Consider the following 13,477-nt stretch of genomic DNA (forward strand, 5'->3'; position numbering starts at 1 on the left):
TTAACCTCTGTCCCTCCTGCTGAAGTTTCAAAGCCATCTGGCTTTGTGTTCCAGGGAGCCAGGGACCAGGTTCTCACCAAAACATTGCCTTCCTTCCATTCCAAGAGAAGCTCCAGGCTGCCTGCTCTGCCCAGCCCTCCATTCTCCATCCTCCAGCTGCACCCTCCTCCTTCCACTCCCCCACAAGAGTAGGTCTTTGTGCATGTGTTCATCTCTAACTTGGACCTGTGTACACTTTGTCAATATTTACCTCTGGGGCCCGTAAAGCAGAGATGCCCCCAGAGGAGCCAATATCCGGAGCCCAGCAAAGCCGTCAGAGGGAGCTGCTGGGGTGGGAAGATGGGTGCTTAGGTGGGGAGGGATTTTCCATTGCCTGCATGGGCTAGGAATAGACCTGGAGTTTTGGAACTAGTTTAAACATCATCAAAAAGAGGAAATTAAACAAGAGGCTAATTAAGTTCCTTTCACATTGCTTAATCTGTTGTGAATTGGGTGCCTCTTTGGAGCCTCCTCTGCCCAGCAATTAAAGGAAGTGGGACAGGGGGCACCTGGAGGCACTGTGGCCTTTCCCTTCACAGGGGGCTCTGCACTTAATAAGGTGGCACTGCTCCCAGCTGCTGCCCCAGGAGCCTGAGCAGCCTGTGTCCTCATAGGTTACAAGTCATGCCAGAGAGCCTGGGGGTGGGGCAGTGGAAGTGGGAGCTCTACCTCATCTTCCCTCTGCCTCCCTCCTTTCTAGGGTCTGCCTCCCAGAAAATCCTTCTAATGGCTAACCTTTATCATTGATGCATCTCAATACAGGAACCAAAGAGGAGCCCCTATCCTGAAGAACACACCTTCAAGAGGGGCTTAGGGGTCAACCTCTGAGTTCTTTATGTGAGACTTTCATTATACCCCACTTCAGAGCATATACAACCATTCCAGATGAGACATGGTTCCCCATCCCCATCTCCCAGCTGTGCGCTTATTTCCTCCTTTCTCTCTGTCTCCATTTTACACAGGCTGTAAGAATAATAGCTCGACCGGGTGTGGTAGCTCAAGCCTGTAATCTCAGCACTTTGGGAGGCCGAGGCGGGTGGATCACTAGAGGTCAGGAGTTCCAGACCAGCTTGGCCAATATGGTGAAATCCTGTCTCTATTAAAAATACAAAAAAATCGGCCAGGTGTGGTAGTGGGAGCCTGCAGTCCCAGCTACTTGGGAGGCTGAGGCAGGAGAATCGCTTGAATCCGGGAAGTGGAGGTTGCTGTGAGCTGAGATCACGCCACTGCACTTCAGCCTGGGCGACAGAGCGAGACTCTGTCTCAAAAAAATTAAATAAATAAATAAATAAATAAATAAATAATAGCTAACAGTGTATTTCACTGTTAAATCTTCAGTAGCCCATTTTACAGTTGAGAACAGTAAGGTACAAAAAGGTAAAGTAATGTGCTGGAGGTAAAGGTGTGAATCCAGGTGCTCTGATACTCAAATTGATACTCTGGGCTTTGCATTTGGGGCAGGGAGGAAGAGTAGCACCACTTTCTGAGGTCTCCGCTTTTCTGGTTCTACCTGCAGCCTGTTCTCCCAGCCCCCTCCCCTTTTTAATCTCTCACCTCCCTTCACCCCGCGCCCCCTACATCTTTGATTTGTCATTATCTTCACTTCTTTCAAATCCTGATACAAGGGGAGACACACAGGCAGTCTGGCAGCACCAGGGTTTTACACCCAGGCCCTGGCAGGTGCTGGGAATTCCAGCAGTACCCCCACACCTGGCATCCCTTCAGGGGAACTACAGCTTTTGCAGCTGAGGTCTCTGTGGGCAGCAAGTTTCTGTGGTCACCACTGAGATGGTAAAGTGGGGACAGGGGACGCAGACATTTTTGGCCTCGATCCTGGAGAAAGACAAGGGATACCCTGTTTTGAGGTGGGGAGTGGGTACAGAGGGACAGGGGCACTGACCTCTGATTCATTAGCCTAGAAGCCTTAGGGAAGTGTTTCTAGATATTTTTGCAGAAGGCAGAAATGGAGCAACAAATCCTTTTGTTCCATACTGCACTGGAGGTGGAACTGGGATAAAAGGTCAAGACAATTTGTGGATAATCCAGAGGTTTATTCTCAGATCCTCTTCTTTCCCATCTCCAAATAAAGACTTAAAGCTTTGTCACACCCAGCTCTGATGTGGGCCCCCGCCTCCCCCATTCACCACACCCAGAGTTGGGGATCAAAGATCAGACTTTTCCCTGCGGGCGCTGCAGCCTGGCAGAGAGGGCAGCTTCTCCCCAGGACTCGACGATCCTACACTTGGTGGATCTCAGAAAGAGGAGCGTGTTCAGCTTGCGCCCTTTACCCGGGTGTCCCTCTGTCCAGGTTGGTGAGCAGGGTAGAAGGGCGGCTCTCCGGGGGGTTGCTCGCGACCCACCGCCTGCCTACCTGCTTTAGGGCCACCTGTTGCACCCAGCCTCCGCCCTGGGGCCACAGCCTCGACCGCAGATCCCTGAAGGTGTCTGCCAGAGCCTGCCGGGGCTCCCGCCTCAGGAGACAGTACAGCACAGGGTTGAGGCAGCTATTGCTGTGTGCCAAGCAAGTAGTGACAGGGAAGACATACGTCTGGATAGTATAGAAAGTACTGTTCCAGGGCACTAGGTCAAACTTCACCAGGACACCCCAGAGAGTGACCACATGGTTGGGAAACCAGCAGAGGAAGAAGGAAGCCACCAGGATGCGGACAGAGCGGGCCACAACCCTGCTGTCCTGCTGCCGCCGTTGCCGCTGCTGCAGGAAGGCCAGCAGCAGCAGGTAGCTGGTGGTGATGACGCCCAAGGGCACCATGAAAGCCAGCACCACCCTCTGCAGCTGGTAGGCCCCCAGCCAGTACCTGCTGGGGAAACGCAGTAGGCAAAGGCGCACACCACACACCTCACCCTCCACCCCGAAGACAGCTGTGGGCACCGTCACCAGGGCAGCCGCCGCCCACACTGCTAGAGTGGCTATTCGGGCCCAGAAGAGTGAGAGGTGGGTGCCTGGCCCCGCAGCCATGGCCACCACCCAGTAGCGAGCAACGCTCAGCGCTGTGATGAGGAAGATGCTGGCATAGACGTTGAGGACAGTGGCCGTCAGAACCATCTTGCAGAGGGCACCTCCGAAGGGCCAGTGAAAGTCCAGTGCCGACTCAGCTGCCCAAAAGGGGAGAGTGAGTGCCAGTCCCAGGTCCGCCAGAGCCAGGTTGAAGACGAAGGTGTCTGAAGGTGGGCCAGGGGCTCTCCGGGCACAGTTACTCAGTACCCACAGCACCGCCAAATTTCCCAGCAAGCCAACAGCCCCCACAAGCCCATAGGCCAGGGCAACCATGAGCCTCAGGGCTAGGAATTTGACAGGCATCGGAGCATCATCAGCACTCAGCACACTGCCTCCGGAGGCATTGGCCCAGAACGTGGGTGGAGAGGCAGAAGTATTGAGTGTGGGCATCGCAGGGCATCAGAGATTGGTGGCGCTGAGAAGAGAGGTCTGCAAGTATCTGCCAGACTGGCAGAGGCCACTGAAGGCTCTAGGCAGAAGGCTCTAGAACTAAGTCCTCTGGGGCCTCTGGTGAGCCCTGGCCCACGCCCACACCTCAGAGGGAGGGGTGTGGAAAGGACAACCCACCACCTCCCTGTTGGTCAAGATTGGTGGTGGGTGGGGCAGGGCGAGGCAGAGCCTGGGCATATGCGCATGCGCCTGCCTGTAAGAGGGACTCTAAATGGCAGAGAGGGAGGGGAGAAGGGAGAGTTACCTCACTATGGAGGGCAGCCCCAAGCCTCCACCCCAGGGAGAGAGCTGGAGGTTCCCTGTCCCAGAGATAACAGGAACCAAACTAGAGCTGCCTCTGTTCCTAACAGCGTGCAGAGGCCTCCCTCCTCTGCAGAAAGTGTTCCCTTGAGGCCCAAAGGAAGGGGCCTGGGAGGTGGCATAGAGGCAGGGAATCAGCATGGGTGTCCAAGAGAGGAAAGAGCAGAGGCTACGGAGTCCCAGACCTGCTACTCACTAGCCATGTGACTGGGAGAGTTACTTTACTCCCATAAACCTATTTTCTTGCTTAAAATTTTCAGGTAAGTGCTTCACAGGAGTGGCATGATGAAATGAGAGAATACGTGTGAAATAACAATTTGTATGAATATTATTTCAAAGGAGAAGTTTGAGGTGTTTGTGGCAGAAGGGTACTGAGAGGCTATTACCGTGCCCAGGGAACAGTGCCAACTAAAACAGGTTGGAATTCATCTCAGCAGCAGTAACCTTGAGGCTAACAGCAGGGAGGGAAAAGAGAGAGGAAGTCACAGCTTCCTGTTTCCTCCCCACTGGGAACACTGGGCCTGTGAGGGCCTGCATGGACCTGGGCATGCCCTCAGTTCTGTTCCTGCTCCTGATAATTAAATATTCCTGCTAACCTCTATCGCCGCCCTTTCCTCCTTTCCTGCTCTAGTCTATGGACAGAGCTCAGCGGTCCCCCTACTTTCTCCTGCAAACCCCATGTCAGAGCTAAGGATCCTGAGATACGCCCTCACCACACCTCATCCTGTCTCCCCGTGATCTCAATCATAACTGGAAAAAAAAATGCTTCACTGGGCCCTCCCCTTTCATTGCCTACATCTCTACCTACTGCAGAAGGAGCTGTGATGGGGACAAAGAGAAGGCAGGAGGCGGGTAGGTAAAAGAGTAAGGCTTTCTCAAGGGTTCCAATATATTCAGCCCCTTCTTGTCCTCTGCCAGCTAATTAAGATAACGTTTGATGTTCAGTTCCCTTGGAGTGCGGAGGGAAGAGACGGGCCCTTTGCAACAATAAATCAGCAGTGGGCTTTGTGAACACATAGGAGAAACCCAGAGGTGAGAGTGATCCAGGCTGGGTGCCAACATATTGGGGCTTTCGAACCAGGGATGATTATAAAGGGGGTGGCAGAAGGGGAGTGCCCAGCCTGAGGTCAGGTGAGCCCCACAGGCTACCTCCTGGCCTCGTGGCTGCTCCTGTGTGACTGTGTTGTCACTGTCTCTCGGGGCCATGTCTACTCCTCTGCCCACCCAGAATTACCTTGCTAATCTGGCAGTTAAGATAACTGCTTGGCCGGGCAAGGTGGCTCACGCCTGTAATCCCAGCACTTTGGGAGGCTGAGGTGAGTGAATCACCTGAGGTTGGGAGTTCAAGACCAGCCTGACCAACATAGAGAAAGCCCGTCTCTACTAAAAATACAAAATTGGCCAGGCGTGGTGGCGGGTGCCTGTAATCTCAGCTACTCAGGAGGCTGAGGCGGGAGAATCACTTGAACCGGGAGGTGGAAATTTTGGTGAGCTGAGATCATGCCACTGTACTCCAGCCTGGGCGACAGAGTGAGACTCCGTCTCCCCCCAAAAAATAAATAAAAAACAACAACAAAAACTGCTTAATGCTTTGGGCTTATTTTCTTTATTGACTTAGAGAAAAGAAAGTAGACCAGAATTCCAGGGTTGTGCTATTCATTTCAAACATCTGGTCCTCCAATCATTTCTTTACCTTTTTATCATTTCTAGTCCTAAGCCTTTCCCTTGGTCTGAGACTAGCAACACCCCCTTGTGGTTATGTAGAGAGGTGATGCCACCAGCAGGCCGTGTCTAAGAACTTCATTTGTCTAGCATTTCGTTCATTCACTAATCACAGCATTCCCTGAACCCTTACTGTGTGCCAGGCACTGTGCTTGATGCTGGGAGACAAAAACAAAAAATATAGTCACACTCTTCATAGAAAATAATAAACTTTTTAGATCGAAGGGATCTTTCAGACCATCTCGTTCAACTTCTTATTTTATGTAGAATGAGAGTGATTTGCCCAAGACCACCAGGGAGGTGACGGTAGAGTCAGGGTTTGAGACAAAAGTCTCTTGACTCCTAGAATAGGAGTCTTTGCCACTACATCACGAACCCTGAGGGACACAGTGCCAGGACGTGGATGGAGGGACAGTGACAACACCTTTCGAGATGATTCTTCACTCACAGCTGCTGGGAGATGAGGAGGAACTAGATTCAGCAAAAATGCTTGTGCTGTCCCCCACCTTCATATTACCCTGTAGAGCCAGACTTTGCCAGTGCCATTTTCTTGTCTGTTTGTTTTTACTAACTCATAAGCAGTGCGCTCAGTCAGCCACCAGTGCCATTTTCCATCTCAGAGTCCAAGGACCGGTAGTGGTACATTATGGTGTCTGCCTTCCATAAAAAGGACCTCCAGGGGCCAAACCGTCCCCTCAGTCACCTGAATAGCCACACCTCCCTCAGCCGGCATCTCTCTCCAGCCCCACATCACTGTCCCTGCCCTTCACAGCCCAGGCTACGGCGTCTCCGAAAAGGAATTGGAGAGGAGGCAGAAGGGACTGAGTTATCACTCTACAGAGCACAGAGAGGAGGGAGCTTTGCATTTACATTTGTAGTAGAGGGGACAGAAACTAAATCCTTGGCGGTACTACAAATGGTGAGAATAGGAAACCTACCCCTAATCCAAATCCCTAAGCTCACATCAACCCAAGAAGCCACCATCTCTATTCTGTCATATGTCTGCCAAGGTTCACTGGGGGAAAATCTCCAGTATTGGTAAGGGGTATGGGCAGCTCCAATGCTAAGGGGCAGGTTCTAAATCAGTCTTTCAGCCGGGCGCGGTGGCTCACGCCTGTAATCCCAGCACTCTGGGAGGCTGAGGCGGGCAGATCACAAGGTCAGGAGATCAAGACCATGGTGAAACCCCGTCTCTACTAAAAATTACAAAAAATTAGCCAGGCGCGGGGGCAGACGCCTGTAGTCCCAGCTACTCAGGAGGCTGAGGCAGGAGAATGGCGTGAACCCGGGAGGCAGAGCTTGCAGTGAGCCGAGATTGCGCCACTGCACTTCAGCCTGGACGACACAGCGAGGCTCCGTCTCAATAAAATGAAATAAAATAAAATAAAATAAAATAAATCAGTCTCTCTCTCCCCCCACCACCTTCTAACTTTATGTTTTGGAATAGTTTTAGATTTACAGAGAAATGGCAAAGGCAGTAAGAATTATACATCTCATTTATTTTCCAAAGTAAAACTGGCAGAGCACTACAAAAAAAAAGAAAAATATAACAAAGATGTGCAGTCCCAGTAAACTGAAATGACAAAGCATTGCAGAGGGAAATTAAATAAGGCCCAAATAAATGGCATACTGTGTTCTTGGGTTGGAAGACTTAAAAACAATTTTTTTTTGGCCGGGCGCGGTGGCTCACGCCTGTAATCCCAGCACTTTGGGAGGCCAAGGCGGGCGGATCACGAGCTCAGGAGATTGAGACCATCCTGGCAAACACAGTGAAACTCCATCTCTACTAAAAAAACAAAAAATTAGCCGAGCATGGTGGTGGGCGCCTGTAGTCCCAGCTACTAGGGAGTCTGAGGCAGGAGAATGGCATGAACCTGGGAGGCGGAACTTGCATAGAGCCGAGATCGCGTCACTGGACTCAAGCCTGGGCAACAGAGCAAGACTCTGTCTCAAAAAAAAAAAAAAAAAAAAAAAGCCGGGCGTGGTGGCTCACGCCTGTAATCCCAGCACTTTGGGAGGCCGAGGCGGGCGGATCACGAGGTCAGGAGATCGAGGTCACAGTGAAACCCCGTCTCTACTAAAGATACAAAAAATTAGCCGGGAGCGGTGGTGGGCGCCTGTAGTCCCAGCTACTCGGGAGGCTGAGCCAGGAGAATGGCGTGAACCCGGGAGGTGGAGCTTGCAGTGAGCCGAGATCGCGCCACTGCACTCCAGCCTGGGCCACAGAACTAGACTCCGTCTCAAAAAAAAAAAAATTTATTTTTATTTTATTTTATTTTTTTTGGTTGAGAAGGGGTCTCACTCTGTCACCCAGGCTGGAGTGCAGTGGCACAATCTCGGCTCAGTGCCTCCACCTCCCCAGGCTCAGGTGATCCTCCTACCCCAGCCACAGGAATGTGCTACCACACAGGCTAATTTTTGTATTTTTATTAGAGACAGGGTGTCCCCATGTTACCCAGGATTGTCTTGAACTCCTGGGCTCAAGCAACCCTCTCACCTCAGCCTCCCAAAGTGCTGGGATTACAGCCATGAGCCACCATGCCCAGCATCAAAAATACTATTGAAATGTCAATTGATCTGTAGATTCAACACAGTTTTTTTTTTTTTTTTTTTTTTTGAGACCGAGTTTCACTCTTTTTTTTTTTTTTTTTTTTTGAGACGGAGTCTCGCTGTGTCTCCCAGGCTGGAGTGCAGTGGTGTGATCTCGGCTCACTGCAAGCTCCGCCTCCCGGGTTCACGCCATTCTCCCGCCTCAGCCTCCCAAGTAGCTGAGACTACAGGCGCCCGCCACCACGCCCGGCTAGTTTTTTGTATTTTTAGTAGAGACGGGGTTTCACCATGTTAGCCAGGATAGTCTCGATCTCCTGACCTCGTGATCCACCCGCCTCGGCCTCCCAAAGTGCTGGGATTACAGGCTGGAGCCACCGCGCCCGGCCCGAGTTTCACTCTTGTCACCCAGGCTGGAGTGCAGTGGGGTGATCTCGGCTCACTGCAACCTCTGCCTCCCGGGTTCAAGCGATGCTCCTGCCTCAAGCCTCCCGAGTAGCTGGGATTACAGGCACCTGCCACCATACCTGGCTAATTTTTGTATTTTTTAGTGGAGACAGGGTTTCACCATGTTGGCCAGGCTGGTCTTGAACTCCTGACCTCTGCCTTGGCCTCCCAAAGTGCTGGGATTTAAGCCACGGTGCCCAACCTCAACACAGTTCTAATCAAAATTCTAGCAGGCTTTTAAAAGCATGTATAGGCTGGGCGCGGTGGCTCACGCCTGTAATCCCAGCACTGTGGGAGGCCGAGACGGGCGGATCATGAGGTCAGGAGATCGAGACCATCCTGGCTAACATGGTGAAACTCCGTCTCTACTAAAAAATACAAAAACCAGCCGGGCGTAGTGGGGGGCGCCTGTAGTCCCAGCTACTCAGGAGGCTGAGGCAGGAGAATGGCGTGAACCTGGGAGGCGGAGCTTCCTGGGAGGCGGAGCTTGCAGTGAGGCGAGATCACGCCACTGCACTCCAGCCTGGGCGACAGAGCAAGACTCCGTCTCAAAAAAAAAAAAAAAAAAAAAAAAAAAAAAAAAGCATGTATAAAATTGACAAACTGATTCTAAAATCCACGTGAAAATACAAATACCGGCCGGGCGCGGTGGCTCAAGCCTGTAATCCCAGCACTTTGGGAGGCCGAGACGGGCGGATCATGAGGTCAAGAGATCGAGACCATCCTGGCTAACACGGTGAAACCCCGTCTCTACTAAAAAATACAAAAAAATAGCCGGGCGAAGTGGCGGGCGCCTGTAGTCCCAGCTACTTGGGAGGCTGAGGCAGGAGAATGGCGTGAACCCGGGAGGCGGAGCTTGCAGTGAGCTGAGATCCGGCCACTGCACTCCAGCCTGGGCGACAGAGCATGACTCCATCTCAAAAAAAAAAAAAAAAAAAAAAAAGAAAATACAAATACCTGGCCGAGCGCAGTGGCTCACACCTGTAATCCCAGCACTTTGGGAGGCTGAGGTGAGTGGATCACCTGAGGTCGGGAGTTCAAGGCCAGCCTGACCAATGTGGAGAAACCCTGTCTCTACTAAAAATACAAAATTAACTAGGCGTGGTAACGCATGCCTGTACTCCCAGCTACTCAGGAGGCTGAGGCATGAGAATCACTTGAACCTGGGAGGCGGAGGTTGCAGTAAATTGAGATCTCAATTGAGATCTCACTATTGCACTCCAGCCTGGGCAAGAAGAGCAAAACTCCATCTCAAAAAAAAAAAAAAAAAAAAAAAAGCAAATATCCAATTTTGTAAAATAGTAAAATCAATTTTTTGTTTTGTTTTGAGACACTCCAGCCTGGGTGACAGAGTGAGACCCCGTCTCAAAAAAAAAAAAAAAAAAAACCAACAACACTGGGTAACTTTCATGGCAATCCAAGCACATGGCACAAAGTATAGCCAGGTGTCACAGGGGCTAGAAATGGGGCTATATACTCTCATTCTTTTTGAATAGCTGCTCCATTATTCTTTTTGATAGATTTCCCCTTGTAAGAAAGTGGAAACATATTTCTAAAATTATTTTTAGGGGTGACATCAGAATCCCTCACAGGAAATCTCCTTGTTTGGAAAAATTATTCAATAAATGCTTGAGGTAGCACCCCTAGGGGTGATGTGGTGAATACGGGAGACATTGAGAAAGCCCACCCTCCATCTTTTCTTCTTTTCCCATCACAACTCCTACTGCTGTGGGAAAGAATATTAGGCCAAAAGAGTATGACCCAGTTTGGCATTTTTCAAGGTTGGGCTGATCTAAATGGAGTTGGGGGAGATCCTCTGGAGACAGGTATGGGAATGCAGCACCACCATCTGGAGAAAAGGGGACTGAATCTTAGCTAGAAAGTGCCACTGAAACAAAGGGGGAGTAGCAAGGAGAGGAGACTGACAGAGAGATTATGGGGCCTAGCTCTATGGATTTTATGGCTCCCCAAGGTGTCACTACCTTAGAGTTGGTAGTAAATGACCTAATATTACCTAAATGACCACTAGGTAAGAATAAATGAAATTCATATGTCAATTTTTTGACCATGCACCCAACAGAAAGGAAAAATGACCTCAGCCTAACCTATCTCACTTTAGAGAGGCTTTTTCAATTAGCAGTAGAACAAGGTGCTATTGAATTGAGTTTAGAAAATCAGATTCGGTTGTATCAATAGAGAAATGTTTTATTATTTTATGTTTTTGTTGCTCTGTCACCCAGGCTGGAGTGCAGTGGTGTGATCATGTGTCACTGTAGCCTCAAACTTCTTGGTTCAAGTGATTTTCCCACCTCAGCCTCCTGAGTAGCTGAGACTACAGGTGTGCCACCACACTGGCTAATTTTTATTTTTTGTGGAGATGGGGTCTCACTATGATGCCCTGGCCTCAAGTGATCTACCAGCCTCAGAATCCCAAAGTGCTGGGATTATAGGCATGAGCCACCTCACTTGGCCATCAAAAGATAAATGTTATTGGTGAAATTAAGACTTTTATGAGAATTATAAGGCTGGGAGCAGGACTCACACCTGGAATCCCAACACTTTGGGAGGCTGAGGCAGGTGGATCACTAGAGGTCAGAAGTACAAGACCACCCTGGTCAGCATGGTGAAACCCTGGGCATGGTGGCCGGCACCTGTAATCCCAACTACTCAGGAAACTGAGGCAGGAGAATCACTTGAACCCGACAGGTGAAGGTTGCGGACAGCTGAGATAGCATCATTGCACTCAAGCCTGGGCAACCAGAGTGAAACTCTACCTCAAAAAAAAAAAAAAAAGAATTATAAATAAATGAACTAAACATTTAACTTAAGAAAGTAAGGGGGGCAAGGAGCAGTGGCTCATACCTATATTCCCAGCACTTTGGGAGCCTGAGGCAGGCAGATCACGAGGTCAGGAGATCAAGACCATCCTGGCTAACATGGTGAAACCCCGTCTCTACTAAAAATACAAAAAATTAGCTGGGTGTGGTTGTGCTTGGGAGGCTGAGGCAGGAGAACGGTGTGAACCTAGGAGGCGGAGCTTGCAGTGAGCCGAGATGGCGCCACTGCACTCCAGCCTGGGTGACAGAGCAAGACTCTGTCTCAAAACAAAATTAAGCGGGGAAAAACAATATAAATCTTCCCAAAAGGAAGGCCGGGCGTGGTGACTCATGCCCACGCACTCAATCCCAGCACTTTGGGAGGCCAAGGCCGATGAATCATCTGAGGTCAGGAGTTCGAGACCAGCCTGGCCAACATGGTGAAACCCTGTATCTACTAAAAATACAAATAATTAGCTGGTGTGCTGGTGTGTGCCTGTAATCCCAGCTACTCAGGAGGCTGAGGCAGGAGAATCACTTGAACCCGGGAGGCGGAGGTTGCAGTGAGACAAGATCACACCACTGCACTCCAGCCTGGGCAATAAGAGCGAAACTTTGTCTCAAAAAAAAAAAAAAAGTTAACATGGAATTGATGAATAAAACTAAAAGCTAGGTTCTTTAAAAAGGCAAAAAAAGATAAGACACTGGCAAGATTAAGGAAAGTAAAAAGAAAAAATATTTTTTAAAAGTTGAAAATACCAAGGGTTGGGGATGATGTGGAGTAATAGGAACCCTGGTACATTGCTGGTGGGCATGTAAAATAGTGTAGCCAGTTGGTTTGGCAGTTCCACAAAAGTTAAACAAGATGTCCATGTGACCTAGCAATTCTGCTCCTACAATATAAACCCTAAAGAATTAAAAACAGAGGCCGGGCGCGGTGGCTCAAGCCTGTAATCCCAGCACTTTGGGAGGCCGAGACGGGCGGATTACGAGGTCAGGAGATCGAGACCATCCTGGCTAACACGGTGAAACCCCGTCTCTACTAAAAATACAAGAAAATTAGCTGGGCGAGGTGGCGGGCGCCTGTAGTCCCAGCTACTCGGGAGGCTGAGGCAGGAGAATGGCGTGAACCCGGGGAGGCGGAGCTTGCAGTGAGCCGAGATCGCGCCACTGCACTCCAGCCTGGGGCACAGAGCAAGACTCCGTCTCGGGCCGGGCGCGGTGGCTCAAGCCTGTAATCCCAGCACTTTGGGAGGCCGAGACGGTCGGATCACGAAGTCAGGAGATCGAGACCATCCTGGCTAACATGGTGAAACCCCGTCTCCACTAAAAAAAAAATACAAAAAACCAGCCCGGGCGACAAAAAAAAAAAAAAAAAGAACTCTTTGGCCGGGCGCGGTGGCTCACGCCTGTAATCCCAGCACTTTGGGAGGCCGAGGCGGGCGGATCACAAGGTCAGGAGATCGAGACCACGGTGAAACCCCGTCTCTACTAAAAATACAAAAAATTAGCCGGGCGCGGTGGCGGGCGCCTGTAGTCCCAGCTACTCAGGAGGCTGAGGCAGGAGAATGGCGTAAACCCAGGAGGCGGAGCTTGCAGTGAGCCGAGATCGCGCCACTGCACTCCAGCCTGGGCGACAGAGCGAGACTCCGTCTCAAAAAACAAAAACAAAAACAAAAACAAACAAACAAAAAAAGACTCCGTCTCAAAAAAAAAAAAAAAAAAAAATACTTGTGAATGTTCACAGCAGCACTACTTACAATAGCCAAGAGGTGGAAACAACTCAAATGTTCATCAATGGATGAATGGGTAATTGTGGTCTATACATCCAATGGAAAAGAAATTCAGTGATAAAAAAGAATGAAGTTTATTCAGTGATAAAAAAAAAATGAAGTTCTGACATATGCTACAACATGAATACACTTTGAAAACACTGTAAGTGAAAGAAGCCAGATACAAAAGGTCACACATTGTATAATTCCATTTATATAAAATATGTAGAATAGGTAAATCCAGAGAAACAGTAGATCAGTGGTAGCCCATGTCTTGTGGGGCGAGAGAAACGTGAAGTGACTGTTAACAGGTGAGGGGTTTCTTTTTGGGGTGACAAAAATAATCTGGAAAAAAAAATCTGGAATTA

At 49.9% G+C, this 13,477-nt stretch overlaps 1 protein-coding gene across 1 annotated transcript; it reads right to left on the bottom strand.

Annotated features, from left to right (window-relative positions):
- Positions 1 to 2,075: 2,075 nt before the first annotated feature.
- RXFP4 (relaxin family peptide/INSL5 receptor 4) lies at positions 2,076 to 3,517 on the bottom strand. Its single transcript, XM_005541496.5, has one exon. It carries the CDS (start codon positions 3,443 to 3,445, stop codon positions 2,324 to 2,326), a length of 1,122 nt encoding a protein of 373 aa, XP_005541553.1. The 5' UTR covers positions 3,446 to 3,517; the 3' UTR covers positions 2,076 to 2,323.
- Positions 3,518 to 13,477: the final 9,960 nt, after the last annotated feature.

This window comes from Macaca fascicularis, chromosome 1 (genome assembly GCF_037993035.2).
Source record: "Macaca fascicularis isolate 582-1 chromosome 1, T2T-MFA8v1.1".
Lineage (NCBI taxonomy): Eukaryota > Metazoa > Chordata > Mammalia > Primates > Cercopithecidae > Macaca > Macaca fascicularis.